The 15519-nt window shown below is 44.1% G+C and overlaps 1 protein-coding gene across 3 annotated transcripts in view; it reads left to right on the forward strand.

The window, feature by feature from the left end:
• Positions 1–15519, forward strand: part of CDC14A (cell division cycle 14A) — a 138770-nt gene that overhangs the window by 97176 nt on the left and 26075 nt on the right. For all 3 annotated transcript variants that reach the window (XM_077277419.1, XM_077277418.1, XM_077277420.1), the window contains 2 exons: positions 2499–2637; positions 6144–6303. In XM_077277419.1, coding sequence (XP_077133534.1) covers positions 2499–2637; positions 6144–6303 — 299 coding nt within the window. The remainder of the gene's footprint in view (positions 1–2498; positions 2638–6143; positions 6304–15519) is intronic.

A 15519-nucleotide genomic window follows, 5' to 3' on the forward strand; every position in this document is an offset into this window, starting at 1 on the left:
GCATGTCAAATTTTTTTGTGCTTTTGCAGCATCTTTGCAGTGTTAACCCATAGAAAACAATGAAAGTGCAAAAATGCTGCAAATAATGCAGTAAATAGGTTTTGCTACTTTATAACAGTGGCATAACTACAGTATGACGGGCCTCAGTGCAAGGTTTGCATTCTAGTAGGATATATACGTCCTTCATCCTGGTATATACAGCTCTGGCAAAAATGAGGAGACCACTGCAAAATGTTCAGTTTGTCTGATTTTCCTCTTTATAGGTATATTTTTGAGTAAAATTTAATTTTTTTTTTTTTCAGTCTATCGATTTTTGACAACATGTCTCAGAATTTCCAAGAAGTAAATTTTATTTTTTTTTTCCTGAAAACGAGAAATGGTCAAAATGAGAAAACCCCAGTGATTTCAGTCAAATAATGCAAAAAAAAAAAACAAAAAAAAAGTTCATAATCATTTAGAAACAACAATACTAATGTTTTAACTCAGGAAGAGTTCAGAAATCAATATTTTGTGGAATAACCATGATTGTTAATCACAGCTTCCATGCGTCTTGGCATGCTTTCCACCAGTCTTTCACACTGCTTCTGGCGCAAAAATGTAAGCAGTTCTTTGTTTGATGGCTTGTGACTATCCATCATCCTCCTGATTACATTCCAGAGGTTTTCAGTGGGTTTCAGGTCTGGAGATTGGGCTGCCATGACAGGGTTTTGATGTGGTGGACTCTTAATATTTGCCAGAGCTGTATATGTCCTCCATCCAAGGACACCCATACAGCTGAAGTATTTGGTGGCGTTAATGGGCCCCTCACCTGCACGTGCGCTGGACAAATCACACATGTAATCCACACTTAAAAGAATACACTAGTAAAAACAGCAAAAATGCAGCAAGACGTTTTCAACTCCAAGACCTCAGTCTTTGGCAGCAGAGAAAAAGTGCTGAGTGTAAACATAGCCTTAGACAGCCATCATAACAATATGGCCTGTGGTGGACACATATTGGGCGCTTACAGGTCATCCCCCTTACATGTGTAGAAACATTTCACAGGAAGACCACTGTAGAACTATTCAGGGTCCCGGTTTTGCAGCTGTAACGTAAATGCCCAACTGTGTCTGCATTATGTCCGACTGAAAAAGAGCTTCAAAGAATTGTCCTGTGAAGTGACGTTATCACATATCCACAGGATAGATCGGTGGGGCCAGTGTCAGACCTGTGGATTCCCAAAATGATCCGCAGAACTTGTAACTTTTATTCCCATTAGAATGGTGCGGTTTTGTGCATGTTCAACCACCGGTCCATCCATTCTTTATGGGACTGCCCTACGCTGAGCTTTTTCCATAGACAGTTAATGGAGTTTGGGTCGAGCATGCACATTTCCATTCCCTCCACCATTCTGATGATCGGTGGGGGGTTCTAGAGATCACACCCTCACAGATCAATAAGTTATGACTAATAGTTGGTGATAACTTATTTTTCCCAGATAACTCCTTTAAAGGACACAAAGCTCTGCAATATAATTCATTTTATATTTTTATTATAATGATCATGTTATTTATTTTATGGCCTGCACCTTAATAGTCAGGAAAGACTATCGGGAGGCTTTATTTATGTTTTTCCATTATATTCTTCCCCTGTTGCGTAGAAATACTAGTTACAATGGAAAAGTTGTCACTATTATCCTTTTGCCGGGTTTTGGGTGGCGTCAGAATTGGTATTGATAGAAAAATAACTGACTCCAGTTTTAAAAAAAAAGATATATTATCTATTATTAATATCATATTAATTCATTAACTTTCTTAAGAATTTAAAAAAGTGAATATTTATGTTCTAGCAAACTAAAGCCCCTATTAATAAAAGAAATAAAAATAACCAGGGTGTTCTCATGGTCATAGAAATTCAGTTATTACCTCTTTTGCCTTACCTCCAGTCCTTTATGCGAAGTGTCTTCATGCTGCTCTCCAGACTTGGGGCCCTTTTCATCATTTGAGATTTATTAGTCACTTTTATTCCTTTGTATTATTGTATTATTCACTGACATTTTTTGCATCAAATTCTTCAAAATGGTTCATGAATTCAGCTCAAAATCTTCAACCTGTTTTTGCGATTTTTCAGCTCAAAAAGTTGGAAATTCTTTTGGAAAAAGTCACAAAAAATGGGCCAAAATGAAAACTTTTCCAAAAAACCAGTTGGGGCTGAAGTGAGACGCGCCCGCAAAATGAGATAGTTGGTGAAAGTCGCGTTTCATGAACCTGTCTAAAACATGTAGTAAGGAAAGTTGTCAAGGAAAAAAAGACTTTAAAAGTGGAGCAAAATAAAAAAAAAAAAAGTAAAATGTGGAGTATAGAAAAAAAAGGCACAAATACAAAAGCCACTAAAAAGTGTAGAAACAACAATGATCAATTGAGGTCTTGGTCTTGTGTCTTTATAGTCAGACTGTTTTCATTGTACACTAATAAAGACTTCCTGGCTCATGTCTTGTCCCTTTTCGTTGTTCCCCACAGCTGGCCTAGGCAGGACAGGTACTTTGATCGCTTGTTATATCATGAAGCACTACAGATTCACACATGCCGAAGCAATAGCGTGGATTAGAATATGTCGACCTGGTTCCATCATCGGACCCCAACAACACTTCCTGGAAGAGTAAGTTAGATGCTTGGATGACGGATATCTCAACCTCTGACGTGAGCTCTCTGTACTTTATCTGGAGGCCGGCAACGTCTGTAACACTTCAGTACTTTACAGCCAACTCAACAGCTCAATGTTTCTAAACAGGATGGAAGTAGTCACTTGTGGTGTTGGGTCAATGGTTCTCTCCACATTTCATGTCCTAATGGTCCAGTTACTGTAGCTTAAACCATTCCTGGGTAACTAGCACTGGCTCTTCCTCCGGAGATGGAATGTAAACAGGCCTGGAGGCAATATGGTCATCCCACACGCTCCACTCGATGTGCAATGCATTGGGATCCTTTTCCACCCATCTTACTCTAGATTTTTCTCTGTGCTCAAAAATGTGCTTCTGGCCCTACTGCTCTTCCCAGGCAAGCAATCCTAAAATCTTTTTCCTGGGTTTTTGGGGCCCGTAGTCTGATGTTTGAGAAGTGCAGACCCCACAGCACACCGCGTAGTCTCAGCTACACATAACGGGGCACATTATGTAGACAGAGCTGTTCACACTGGCGCACACCATGTAGTCCCAGCCACTCACACCGGGGCACACCATGAAGTCGCAGTCACACACATCGTGGCACACCATGTAGCCACTGCTACACACACACAGGGGCACTCCATGTAGTCACAGCCACACATTCCATGGGCACACCATGGAGTTGCAATCAAACTCATATTGCCACACACCAGGGTATGCCATGTAGTCACACCCACACAATGAGGTACACTGTGTAGTCACAGTGACACACATCTTGGCACAACATGTTGTTGTAGTGAAATCTCCACCAGGGGGAGCTGGTGAGGGAAGAGAGGTTAAACACTAAGCTTAACAACACTGAGCTACGGCACAGGTGTCACAGGTAATGAGAGAAGTCAGACAAGCCAAGGTCATACACAGAGAGGTCAGCACTGTACACAGGGGCAGACAGGAGAATAGTCAGGGACAAGCAAGAAATCAGAGCCTACCGGGAACGTGGTAACCAAAACGTGAGTTGTAAGACAAAGTCGGGGTACAAGCCAGAGTCAAAGCCAATCGGGGAGCGTGGTATCAGAAACGTAAAACAAGAGGCGAAGTCCAGAGATCAGATAGTCATACACGGGTACAGGCAGTCAGAAGCACAAGGATCAGCAATAGCAGAATGCAGGTCAGGGGGCTCAAGCTGGGAAGGATGGACTATCACTAACGCTGGTCAGCAGGCTGTGAGGGACTGAAATAGCCCAGCCAACTCCAGAACGAGGCTGAGGAGATTAACCCCTGCATGACCAGTCCCAAGAGAGGAACGAAGAAAATAAACTCTGGACTGGACCATGACAGTTGTCATAGCCACAAACCAGGGCACACCATGTAGTTACTGCTACACACACCGGGGCACACTATGCAGTCACAGCCACATAGACACTGTCACAGCTATAGGGGCGTCCCGGTACCAGGGGCTCCTTCCCTGTCCCTAACACTAGGGACACCCTAGCTCGCTCTGTTCTCCAGGTTACTTATGAAGATGAAGATGTTGGGGCCATGTACCTTGTCTTAGCTCCTAAATCCGCCCTCAGCCTGTACCCTTCCCCCAACCCAATGGAAGAGGGGAGTAGTAGTGCACCGTATTACACCAACCAGACTAACAAGGTAATACGAACAGGGATAACGAAAATACCAGGCACATACAAATATACACTCTCATATAACAGAGGTATGCATCGGGAGTGAAGGATGGGGTTAAACCAAAGTAGGAGAGGATAGAGAATTATCACACTCACAAAACCTAGCAACAGTCACAGATAAATCCCCCAACTTAGTACTCAAATAACCACCAACACTTATCCTAGCCACGCAACATAAGCTACTCTGACAATGTGTTAGTCAGGACCCAGATTATATAGTGGATTGGAGTGGCTAATAGTGCACAGCTGAGTACCCTAGCTCCAAGAGGTCTCAACATGGCCCCTACACTGCCCAAAGAAATTAACACCGTTTATAAGAGGGTGAGGTGCTTGTATTCAGCGCAGGAGTAGGAGAAATCCTACACTGCGGTCTTCTGGCTCCTCCCTGTCGCAGTAAACCCATGACACCCACACTGAGGTATACCGTGTAGTCAGTCACACACATTGTGGCACACCATGTTGTCATAGCCACATACTAGGGACACCATGGAGTCACAGCCATACACACACTGAGGTACACCGTATAGTCACTGTCACACACATTGTGGCACACCATGTTGTCATAGCCACATACTAGGGACACCATGGAGTCACAGCCATACACACACTGAGGTACACCGTATAGTCACTGTCACACACATTGTGGCACACCATGTTGTTATAGCCACACACCAGGGACACCATATAGTCCTAGCCACACAACGGGGCACACTGTGCAGTGACAGCCACACACAGTGACCTCTTCCTATTGTCTATAGTGCTACAGAGACATTTAGTGGCAGCCATTTTCACTATAGATAAACACTCAATACAAATATAACCTTTTTTTTTTTTTAGTAAGTTATATTTATTTAAAGGTTTTACTGTCAAACTTAACATTGGTTTCCATGTAGTCTGACCTTGTTGGTAGTGGCAGCTAGAATGACCCTATGTATGCCCCCTCCAGCCTGGTCAGATTCCAGCTGTGACCGGCGTTCATTGTTGGGTACTAATTAGACAATTTCTGCACTTTGTTATTATCACTCTAAACACACTGAAGTGAAAAGCTGAGGAAGGGTACCGTCACACATTGAAATTTTCATCGCTGCGACGGCACGATTCGTGACGTCGCAGCGTCGTATAATCATCGCTCCAGCGTCGTAGACTGCGGTCACACGTTGCAATCACGGCGCTGGAGCGATGCCGAAGTCCCCGGGTAACCAGGGTAAACATCGGGTAACTAAGCGCAGGGCCGCGCTTAGTAACCCGATGTTTACCCTGGTTACCAGCGTAAACGTAAAAAAACAAACAGTACATACTCACCCGTCGGTGTCCTTCAGGTCCCTTGCCGTCTGCTTCCTGCTCTGAGTGCAGCCGTACAGTGAGAGCAGATCACAGCACCGCTGTGATCTGCTCTCACTTTCCGGCCGGCACTCAGAGCAGGAAGCAGACGGCAAGGGACCTGAAGGACACCGACGGGTGAGTATGTACGGTTTGTTTTTTTACGTTTACGCTGGTAACCAGGGTAAACATCGGGTTACTAAGCGCGGCCCTGCGCTTAGTTACCCGATGTTTACCCTGGTTACAAGCGAAGACATCGCTGGATCGCTGTCACACACAACGATCCAGCGATGTCAGCGGGTGATCAAGCGACGAAAGAAAGTTCCAAACGATCTGCTACGACGTATGATTCTCAGCAGGGTGTCTGATCGCAGTAGCGTGTCAGACACAGCGATATCGTAACGATATCGCTAGAACGTCACGAATCGTAACGTCATAGCGATGGAAATTTCAATGTGTGACGGTACCCGAAGACTAATGTCTTGTCGCCTTGTCTTTAGGAAGCAGGCTTGGCTGTGGCTGCAGGGAGATCTCCACAGGAGCAAACAGAAACAGATCCAACTGGAAGATGGGACGGTGAACCGGATCTTATCGGAGTTTGAAGATCTGTCTGTGAGCAGCAGGATCAGCCGCCATCACAGTATGGATAGATCAGGGGAGGTGCGTGTGTTCCTGAGTCATTGACGTGTCTGCATGTAACAGCTGATATCCTCTAAATATCATTTATTACACAGTTCTTCCTCGCCGTCTGTGCACCTAGTTATGCTTTATTGTTACCATTGCCTCGTCCGCATCATATCGGTGTCAGAGGTGACAAAAAATTTGGTGCGATGGGCCCTCATTCCAGTAAAAATGTTGTATAATGTAAAGGGTTTCCTGCAAGTACAACTTATCAATCCATCAAATTGGTAATGAGCATCGGATCGCTATGGGGTCACACCATAGGACCCCCACTAGTCATGAGTATGGTGGTTTTATGTCCCCCATAGAATTAAGTAGCCCCCATTCAATAATCATCTAGAGAGTGGGACCCCTAGTGATCATATACATATTCTGTGGATAGAAAAAGAAGACATAAAACAGAGTCCGCACATCCATAATATTACCGTATATACTCGAGTATAAGCCGACCCCCCCCCTAATTTTGCCACAAAAAACTGGGAAAACTTATTGACTCGAGTATAAGCCTAGGGTGGAAAATACAGCAGCTACCGGTGAATTTCAAAAATAAAAATAGATGCTCCATACCGTTCATTATTGCCCCAAAGGAGGTTCCATATAAAATTGTGCCATATATAATGCTCCATACCGTTGATTATTGCCCCATAGATGCTCAATATATAGCTGTGCCATATAGAATGCTCTGCACCGTTCATTATGGCCCCATAGATGCTCCTTATAAAGCTGTGCCATATATAATGCTCTGCACCATTCATTATGGCCCCATAGATGCTCCATATACAATGCTCTGCACCGTTCATTATGGCCCCATAGATGCTCCTTATAAAGCTGTGCCATATATAATGCTCTGCACCATTCACTATGGCCCCATAGATGCCCCATATACAATGCTCTGCACCGTTCATTATGGCCCCATAGATGCTCCATATAAAGCTGTGCCATATATAATGCTCTGCACCGTTGCCCCATAGATGTGCCATATAAAGCAGTGCCATATATAATGCTCTGCACCGTTGCCCCATAGATGTGCCATATAAATCTGTGCCATATATAGTGCTCTGCACCGTTGCCCCATAGATGTGCCATATAAAGCAGTGCCATATATAGTGCTCTGCACCGTTGCCCCATAGATGTGCCATATAAATCTGTGCCATATATAGTGCTCTGCACCATTGCCCCATAGATGTGCCATATAAAGCAGTGCCATATATAATGCTCTGCACCGTTGCCCCATAGATGTGCCATATAAATCTGTGCCATATATAGTGCTCTGCACCGTTGCCCCATAGATGTGCCATATAAAGCAGTGCCATATATAATGCTCTGCACCATTGCCCCATAGATGTGCCATATAAATCTGTGCCATATATAATGCTCTGCACCATTGCCCCATAGATGTGCCATATAAATCTGTGCCATATATAATGCTCTGCACCGTTGCCCCATAGATGTGCCATATAAATCTGTGCCATATATAGTGCTCTGCACCGTTGCCCCATAGATGTGCCATATAAATCTGTGCCATATATAGTGCTCTGCACCGTTGCCCCATAGATGTGCCATATAAAGCAGTGCCATATATAATGCTCTGCACCGTTGCCCCATAGATGTGCCATATAAAGCAGTGCCATATATAGTGCTCTGCACCATTGCCCCATAGATGTGCCATATAAATCTGTGCCATATATAATGCTCTGCACCGTTCCCCATAGATGTGCCATATAAATCTGTGCCATATATAATGCTCTGCACCGTTCCCCATAGATGTGCCATATAAAGCAGTGCCATATATAATGCTCTGCACCGTTCCCCATAGATGTGCCATATAAATCTGTGCCATATATAGTGCTCTGCACCGTTGCCCCATAGATGTGCCATATAAAGCAGTGCCATATATAATGCTCTGCACCGTTGCCCCATAGATGTGCCATATAAAGCAGTGCCATATATAGTGCTCTGCACCATTGCCCCATAGATGTGCCATATAAATCTGTGCCATATATAATGCTCTGCACCGTTGCCCCATAGATGTGCCATATAGATCTGTGCCATATATAATGCTCTGCACCGTTCCCCATAGATGTGCCATATAAAGCAGTGCCATATATAGTGCTCTGCACCATTGCCCCATAGATGTGCCATATAAATCTGTGCCATATATAATGCTCTGCACCGTTGCCCCATAGATGTGCCATATAAATCTGTGCCATATATAATGCTCTGCACCGTTCCCCATAGATGTGCCATATAAATCTGTGCCATATATAATGCTCTGCACCGTTCCCCATAGATGTGCCATATAAAGCAGTGCCATATATAATGCTCTGCACCGTTCCCCATAGATGTGCCATATAAATCTGTGCCATATATAGTGCTCTGCACCGTTGCCCCATAGATGTGCCATATAAAGCAGTGCCATATATAATGCTCTGCACCGTTGCCCCATAGATGTGCCATATAAAGCAGTGCCATATATAGTGCTCTGCACCGTTGCCCCATAGATGTGCCATATAAAGCAGTGCCATATATAGTGCTCTGCACCGTTGCCCCATAGATGTGCCATATAAATCTGTGCCATATATAATGCTCTGCACCGTTGCCCCATAGATGTGCCATATAAAGCAGTGCCATATATAGTGCTCTGCACCGTTGCCCCATAGATGTGCCATATAAAGCAGTGCCATATATAATGCTCTGCACCGTTCCCCATAGATGTGCCATATAAATCTGTGCCATATATAATGCTCTGCACCGTTCCCCATAGATGTGCCATATAAAGCAGTGCCATATATAATGCTCTGCACCGTTCCCCATAGATGTGCCATATAAATCTGTGCCATATATAATGCTCTGCACCGTTCCCCATAGATGTGCCATATAAAGCAGTGCCATATATAGTGCTCTGCACCATTGCCCCATAGATGTGCCATATAAATCTGTGCCATATATAATGCTCTGCACCGTTGCCCCATAGATGTGCCATATAAATCTGTGCCATATATAATGCTCTGCACCGTTCCCCATAGATGTGCCATATAAATCTGTGCCATATATAATGCTCTGCACCGTTCCCCATAGATGTGCCATATAAAGCAGTGCCATATATAATGCTCTGCACCGTTCCCCATAGATGTGCCATATAAAGCAGTGCCATATATAATGCTCTGCACCGTTCCCCATAGATGCTCCACATAAATCTGTGCCATATATAACGCTGCTGCTGCAATAAAAAAAAAAAACACATACTCACCTCTCTTGCTTGCAGCTCCCCAGCGTCCGGTCCCGGCGTCTCTCTGCACTGACTGATCAGGCAGAGGGCGGAGCGCACACTATATGCGTCATCGCGCCCTCTGACCTGAACAGTCAGAACAAGAGGACGCGAAGACAGAGCGGCGCCCGGCGTGTGGAACGTGGACAGGTGAATATAAAATACTCACCTAGTCCCGGCGATCCTGGCGCTCCCCCTGCCTGTCACACTGTCTCCGGGTGCCGCAGCCTCTTCCTCTGTCAGCGGTCACCGGCACCGCTGATTAGAGAAATGAATAGGCGGGAGTGGAGTCCATAATCATTTCTCTAATGAGCGGTCCCACGTGACCGCTGACAGAGGAAGAGGCTGCGGCACCCGGAGACAGTGTGACAGGCAGGGGGAGCGCCAGGATCGCCGGGACTAAGTGAGTATGCCTCAGCGCCCTCTCCCCTTCACCCGCCGACCCCACCGCCGACCGTGACTCGAGTATAAGCCGAGAGGGGCACTTTCAGCCCAAAAATTTGAATGAGAACTGGATCGTAGTGACTGGTGGGGGGTACAGAAGTTCGGATAGGTGATAAGTGCCTGATTGAGAACTCTCAGTACACTGCTTGCCTCCATAGACAATGTTGTGTCATTTAGCGTTCATGTGCTACCATGCTGCCCAATTCCATTCCAACATCAGAGAGAGAGAACAGGTGGTGAGTTTTGGAGACCCCCTATTTGTAGTGATTGATGGGTTTCCCAGAAGAGTAGATATGAGAATTTTCTCGTACGTCTATCGTTGTTTGTTTGCTGGGTCAGTTTTCACCATCAGTTTTGCATCAATGATTTTTCAGAGATGGAAGAAGAAAAACCAAAAGCCATAAAGTTTCTCCTATCCATCGCAGTGTCCATCACGGACAGCACATGGATGTGATTTTCTTAGACCCATAGACATTTATGGGTCACTTTGATCCAAAACCTATTCCTCCGTGATGTTTGCACAGACACGAGTCACAAAGATTCACAGGCATGTGAATAGCACCATAGTCTTAAATCGGTACTTGTTCTGTCCAAGAAAATCTAGGATAGAACATATACTTGAAATACAGTCGTCTGAATGAGGCTTTATTTAAAGTGTCCAGAAAGGATCATGCTTGATAAAATGCTTAGGAATCACTTTTCCGGCTGCCTTTAATGAACACGTGTTGTTATTGCAGAAGGGTAAAGGCTGACCTTGCACTGATGACCAAGCATGACTGAACATCCATGATCAGAGCTTCTGGGGCAGCCATATTGCACTGCAATCAGAGCACATACTACTGTATACCTGGAAATAAATCATAAAATAAGTGTAACAAAGCATGCTAAACATGGTAAAATGATGAATTTGTCATTTATACTTGTATTTTGTCATTGTTGGCTTGGTTGATTATATTCTGTGGTATCGGGGTGTTACACCCATGCTGCCCAAATGGGAAGTATGCCCCATGTAAGGAGCAGCTTGGGGTCTGCAGACACACGTCAGCCCCTGCCTTATGGTTTCTCAGTATTTTGCGGCTGCTCGCAGTCCGCCCTTTTGTATAAGTATGCTGCGGGGGCACAGAGCGCTCGGTGTAAAAGCTTAGCTCGTCTCATACTAATCGCTCATATTTTGTCCTGACGAGAAGCATTTTCCTTCCTTGGTAACATAATGGAGCCATTATCCCTTGTAACGACAGACATTCCCATGTTGTCCTGACGTCCTTCTTGCACATTTCCATATACCGTGCCCTGTTGGTGATTTCTCTTCCTGATGATTTCAGCTGACTCTCTCCGTATACCTTGCTTAGCCCAGCGGAAGCCAACCTGTAGATGAGTAGAATCATTTCAGAACTTTTTCCACCTTTAATGTCACCCATAATCTGTACAATTCCGTTGAGAAAAGAAACTGAAATAATTTTGAATGGGTTAATAAAAATAGCAAAGCTAACAGCTGCATAAGTATGAACACCCTTTTGTATAATTGGAGATGTGGTTGTGTTCGTATTTTTTAATTACATTTAAACTCATGTTAAATAGTAGTAAGTACACAAATGCCGTCATTTACAGTGATCCTGATTAACTCCATATAAATCTAGGTGTTCAAGTAGGATTTTCCTGACATTTTCTTAGTTGCATTCTACAGCAAAAGTCATGGTCTGTATTAAATGGCTTACAACACAGCAAAGGGATCTCATTGCTCAAAGTTATCACTGAGAAGAATTGTACAAAAATATTTCCAAGGCTTTAGATATACCATGGGACACTAGGAAGACGGGAATCAAAGAAGTACCTTAAATATGGCACAGCAGTGACATTGCCTAGAACTGGACGTCCCTCAAAAATTGATAAAAAAAAAAATAGAAAAAAATTGGTGCAGGATGCTGCCAAGAGGCCTACAGCAACATTAAAGTTGCTGCAAGAATTTCTGGCAAGTACTGGTTGTGACAACAATCTCCGATATTCTTCTTATGTCAGCCCTGTGGGGTAGGATAGAAGCCTTTTTTTACAAAGAAAAACATCCATGCCCGGCTATGTTTTGACAAAACCTACATCAAGTCTGTGGGAAAACATGTTATGGTCTGATGTGACCAAGGTCGAACTTTTGGCCATAATTACAAAATGTATGGATGGCGCAAAGACAACATTGCACATAACCAAAAGAGCACCATACCAACAGTGAAGCATGGTGGAGGCTGCTTTATGCTGTTTTTTGGCAGTTTGAACTGGGGCTTTTGTCTAGATGTATGGAATAATGAACAATTACAAAAATCATTCAATTTTGCAACAAGCCATTCAGGCCTTTGCTAAGAAGTGGAATATAAAGAGGACATTCACCTTTCAACACGATAACAACCCTGAGTTTAACTCCAAATCAACAAACGAATGACTTCACTGGAAGAGGATCAAAGGGTTTCAATGGCGCAACCAGTGCCCAGACCTGATTCCAATTCACAATCTGTGGTATGACCTGAAGAGGGCGCTGTACACAGGAGATGCCCTCACAACAGATTTGGAGCTCTACTACAAGGAAAAGTGGGCAAAAATTGCCAAATATATATGTGCCATGCTGATAGACTCCTGCCTGAAGAGACTGCATGCTGTCATACATTTCAAGGGTACTTCAATAAAGTATTTGTTTAAGGGTGTGCATATTTATGCAACTACATTATTTTTGGTCTTTATTTTTCATTCTCCTTCTGGAAATATTTCCGTGTATTTTTCCATTGAATGGTACAGATTATAGGTGACATTGGTATGATTTTTTTTTTTACATCAGAGAAAACTAGCATTTTACCAGCGTGTAGCCATTTTTATAGCCACTGTATATATCTTTAGGTGGCCATTAGTGATTAGCGAGTATAATCGTTGCTCGGGTTTTCCAGAGCACGCTCGGGTGGTCTCCGAGTATTTTTGACTGCTCTGAGATTTAGTTTTCCTCGCCGCAGCTGCATGATTTACGGCTGCTAGCCAGCCTGAATACATGTAGGGATTCCCTAGCAACCAGGCAACCCCCACATGTACGCAGCTGCATCAATGAAAACTAAATCTCCGAGCAGTCACAAATACTCGGAGACCACCCGAGCGTGCTCTGGAAAACCCGAGCAATGAGTACACTCACTCATCACTAGTGGCCATACACATTAGATGAAAATCTGCCAAGCCAACCAATTTCAGCAGAACTGGCCGCACATCCAATGTGTACAGCGGTGCTCCGACTCTTCCTTGGCGGCAGTGTTTGGGAATAGAAGGATTGGGCATGTTGGATTTTCAGCATGTTTAGTCTTTTGTGCTCACGAAAGGTCTGTCTGTAGCTTATTGTGGTTTTCCCAATGAAAACAGATGCATGCACAACTGTGTGCATGAGCATAAGTCGGGGGATGTCAGGGGACGAAATAGCCATTGGTCAAACAAATGTTCAGCCGGCCATTGTTAGATGCCATTTCCACCTACCGTTGATTTTCCATTATTATCCTCATCCCCAGCTTTAACAATGACTAAGTTGCTAAGTTGGCAGATGAGGGGGGTGCCAGTACAGGGGTAGCACTGCTGCAGCCAGGCATGTCCTCTGAAAGCCGGAGGAGTGACTGCTCCAGTAAGGAGGGAAATGGGAGAGCAGGGCAGGCCAGACAGGTGCTGGTAGTGGGGGACTCAATTATTAGGGGAACAGATAGGGCAATCTGTCACAAAGACAGGGATCGTCGGACGGTGTGCTGGCACTCGAGTCCGACACATCGCTGATCGGGTGGACAGATTACTGGGAGGGGCTGGTGAGGACCCAGCGGTCATGGTGCACATTGGCACAAATGACAAAGTTAGAGGTAGGTGGAAGGTCCTTAAAGATGATTTCAGGGAATTAGGCTGCAAGCTGAAAGCAAGGACCTCCAACGTGGTATTTTCCGAAATACTGCCTGTACCACGTGCCACGCCAGAGAGGCAACGGGAGATTAGGGAGGTTAATAAGTGGCTCAAGAATTGGTGTAGGAAGGAGGGGTTTGGGTTCCTGCAGAACTGGGCCGACTTCTCAGTTGGCTACAGGAGGAGAAAATGGCTAGAAGGTTGGAGGAGTGATAAACTAGGGATTGGGGGGGAGGGTATTCAATTTATAGGAGGGGAAGATAGTGCAGATAGAGACCTGGGCACAAATAAGGAAGATGGGGGTGGCGGTGGCATGGGGGGTGAGGTTAGAACAGTTAATAATTTAAGAAATAATAGAGGTACAGAGAGGAACATCAAGTGCATGTATACTAATGCCAGAAGCCTCGACAACAAAATGGACGAATTAGAACTAATGTTGTTGGAGCATAATTATGACATGGAGATATCTGAGACGTGGCTGGATGAGAGCCATGACTGGGCTGTTAACTTGCAGGGCTATAGTCTTTTCAGAAATGACCGAACGGATAAGCGAGGGGGAGGGGTGTGTCTATATGTAAAATCGTCCTTAAAACCCATTCACTCATCCTGCTTGATAATATAGGTGAATCTAGTGAAAATGTAGAGTCCCTGTGGGTGGAGATAAGGGGAGGGGGAAAAAATAATAAATTACTGATAGGGGTTTGTTATAAATCTCCAAAAATAATGGAAGCAATGGAGAATATCCTCGTAAAGCAAATAGATGAAGCTGCGACTCAAGGAGAAGTCATTATTATGGGGGACTTCAACTACCCTGAAATAGATCGGGGAACAGAAACCTGCAGTTCCAGCAAAGGTAATCGGTTTTTGACAACTATGAGAGACAATTACCTTTCACAACTGGTTCAGGACCCAACAAGGAGGGGGGCACTGCTAGACCTAATATTAACCAACAGGCCAGACCGCATATCAAATATAAGGGTTGGGGGTCACTTGGGGAATAGTGATCACAAAACAATAAGTTTTCATGTATCCTTTAATAAGATGTGTAGTAGAGGGGTTACACGGACACTAAACTTCAGGAGGGCAAATTTCCAACGGATGAGACAGGATCTTGATATCCTGAGACCTAAAAATACACAAAGAAAATGGGAGACGTTTATTAGCATCCTGGATAGGACCTGTGCACAGTATATACCGTATGGGAATAAACATACTAGAAATAGGAGGAAACCAATATGGCTAAATAGAGCTGTAAGGGGCGCAATAAGGGACAAAAAGAAAGCATTTAGAGAATTAAAGGAAGTAGGTAGTGAGGAGGCATTAAATAAATACAGAAAATTAAATAAATTCTGTAAAAAGCAAATCAAGGCAGCAAAGATTGAGACAGAGAGACTCATTGCCAGAGAGAGTAAAAATAATCCCAAAATATTCTTTAACTACATAAATAGTAATAAACTAAAAAATGATAGAGTTGGCCCCCTTAAAAATAGTCTGGGGGAAATGGTGGATGAGGATGAGGAAAAAGCCAATATGCTAAATGACTTTTTTTTTCTTGTATTTACACAAGAAAATCCCATGGCAGCCAA

This window comes from Ranitomeya variabilis, chromosome 8 (assembly GCF_051348905.1).
Source record: "Ranitomeya variabilis isolate aRanVar5 chromosome 8, aRanVar5.hap1, whole genome shotgun sequence".
Lineage (NCBI taxonomy): Eukaryota > Metazoa > Chordata > Amphibia > Anura > Dendrobatidae > Ranitomeya > Ranitomeya variabilis.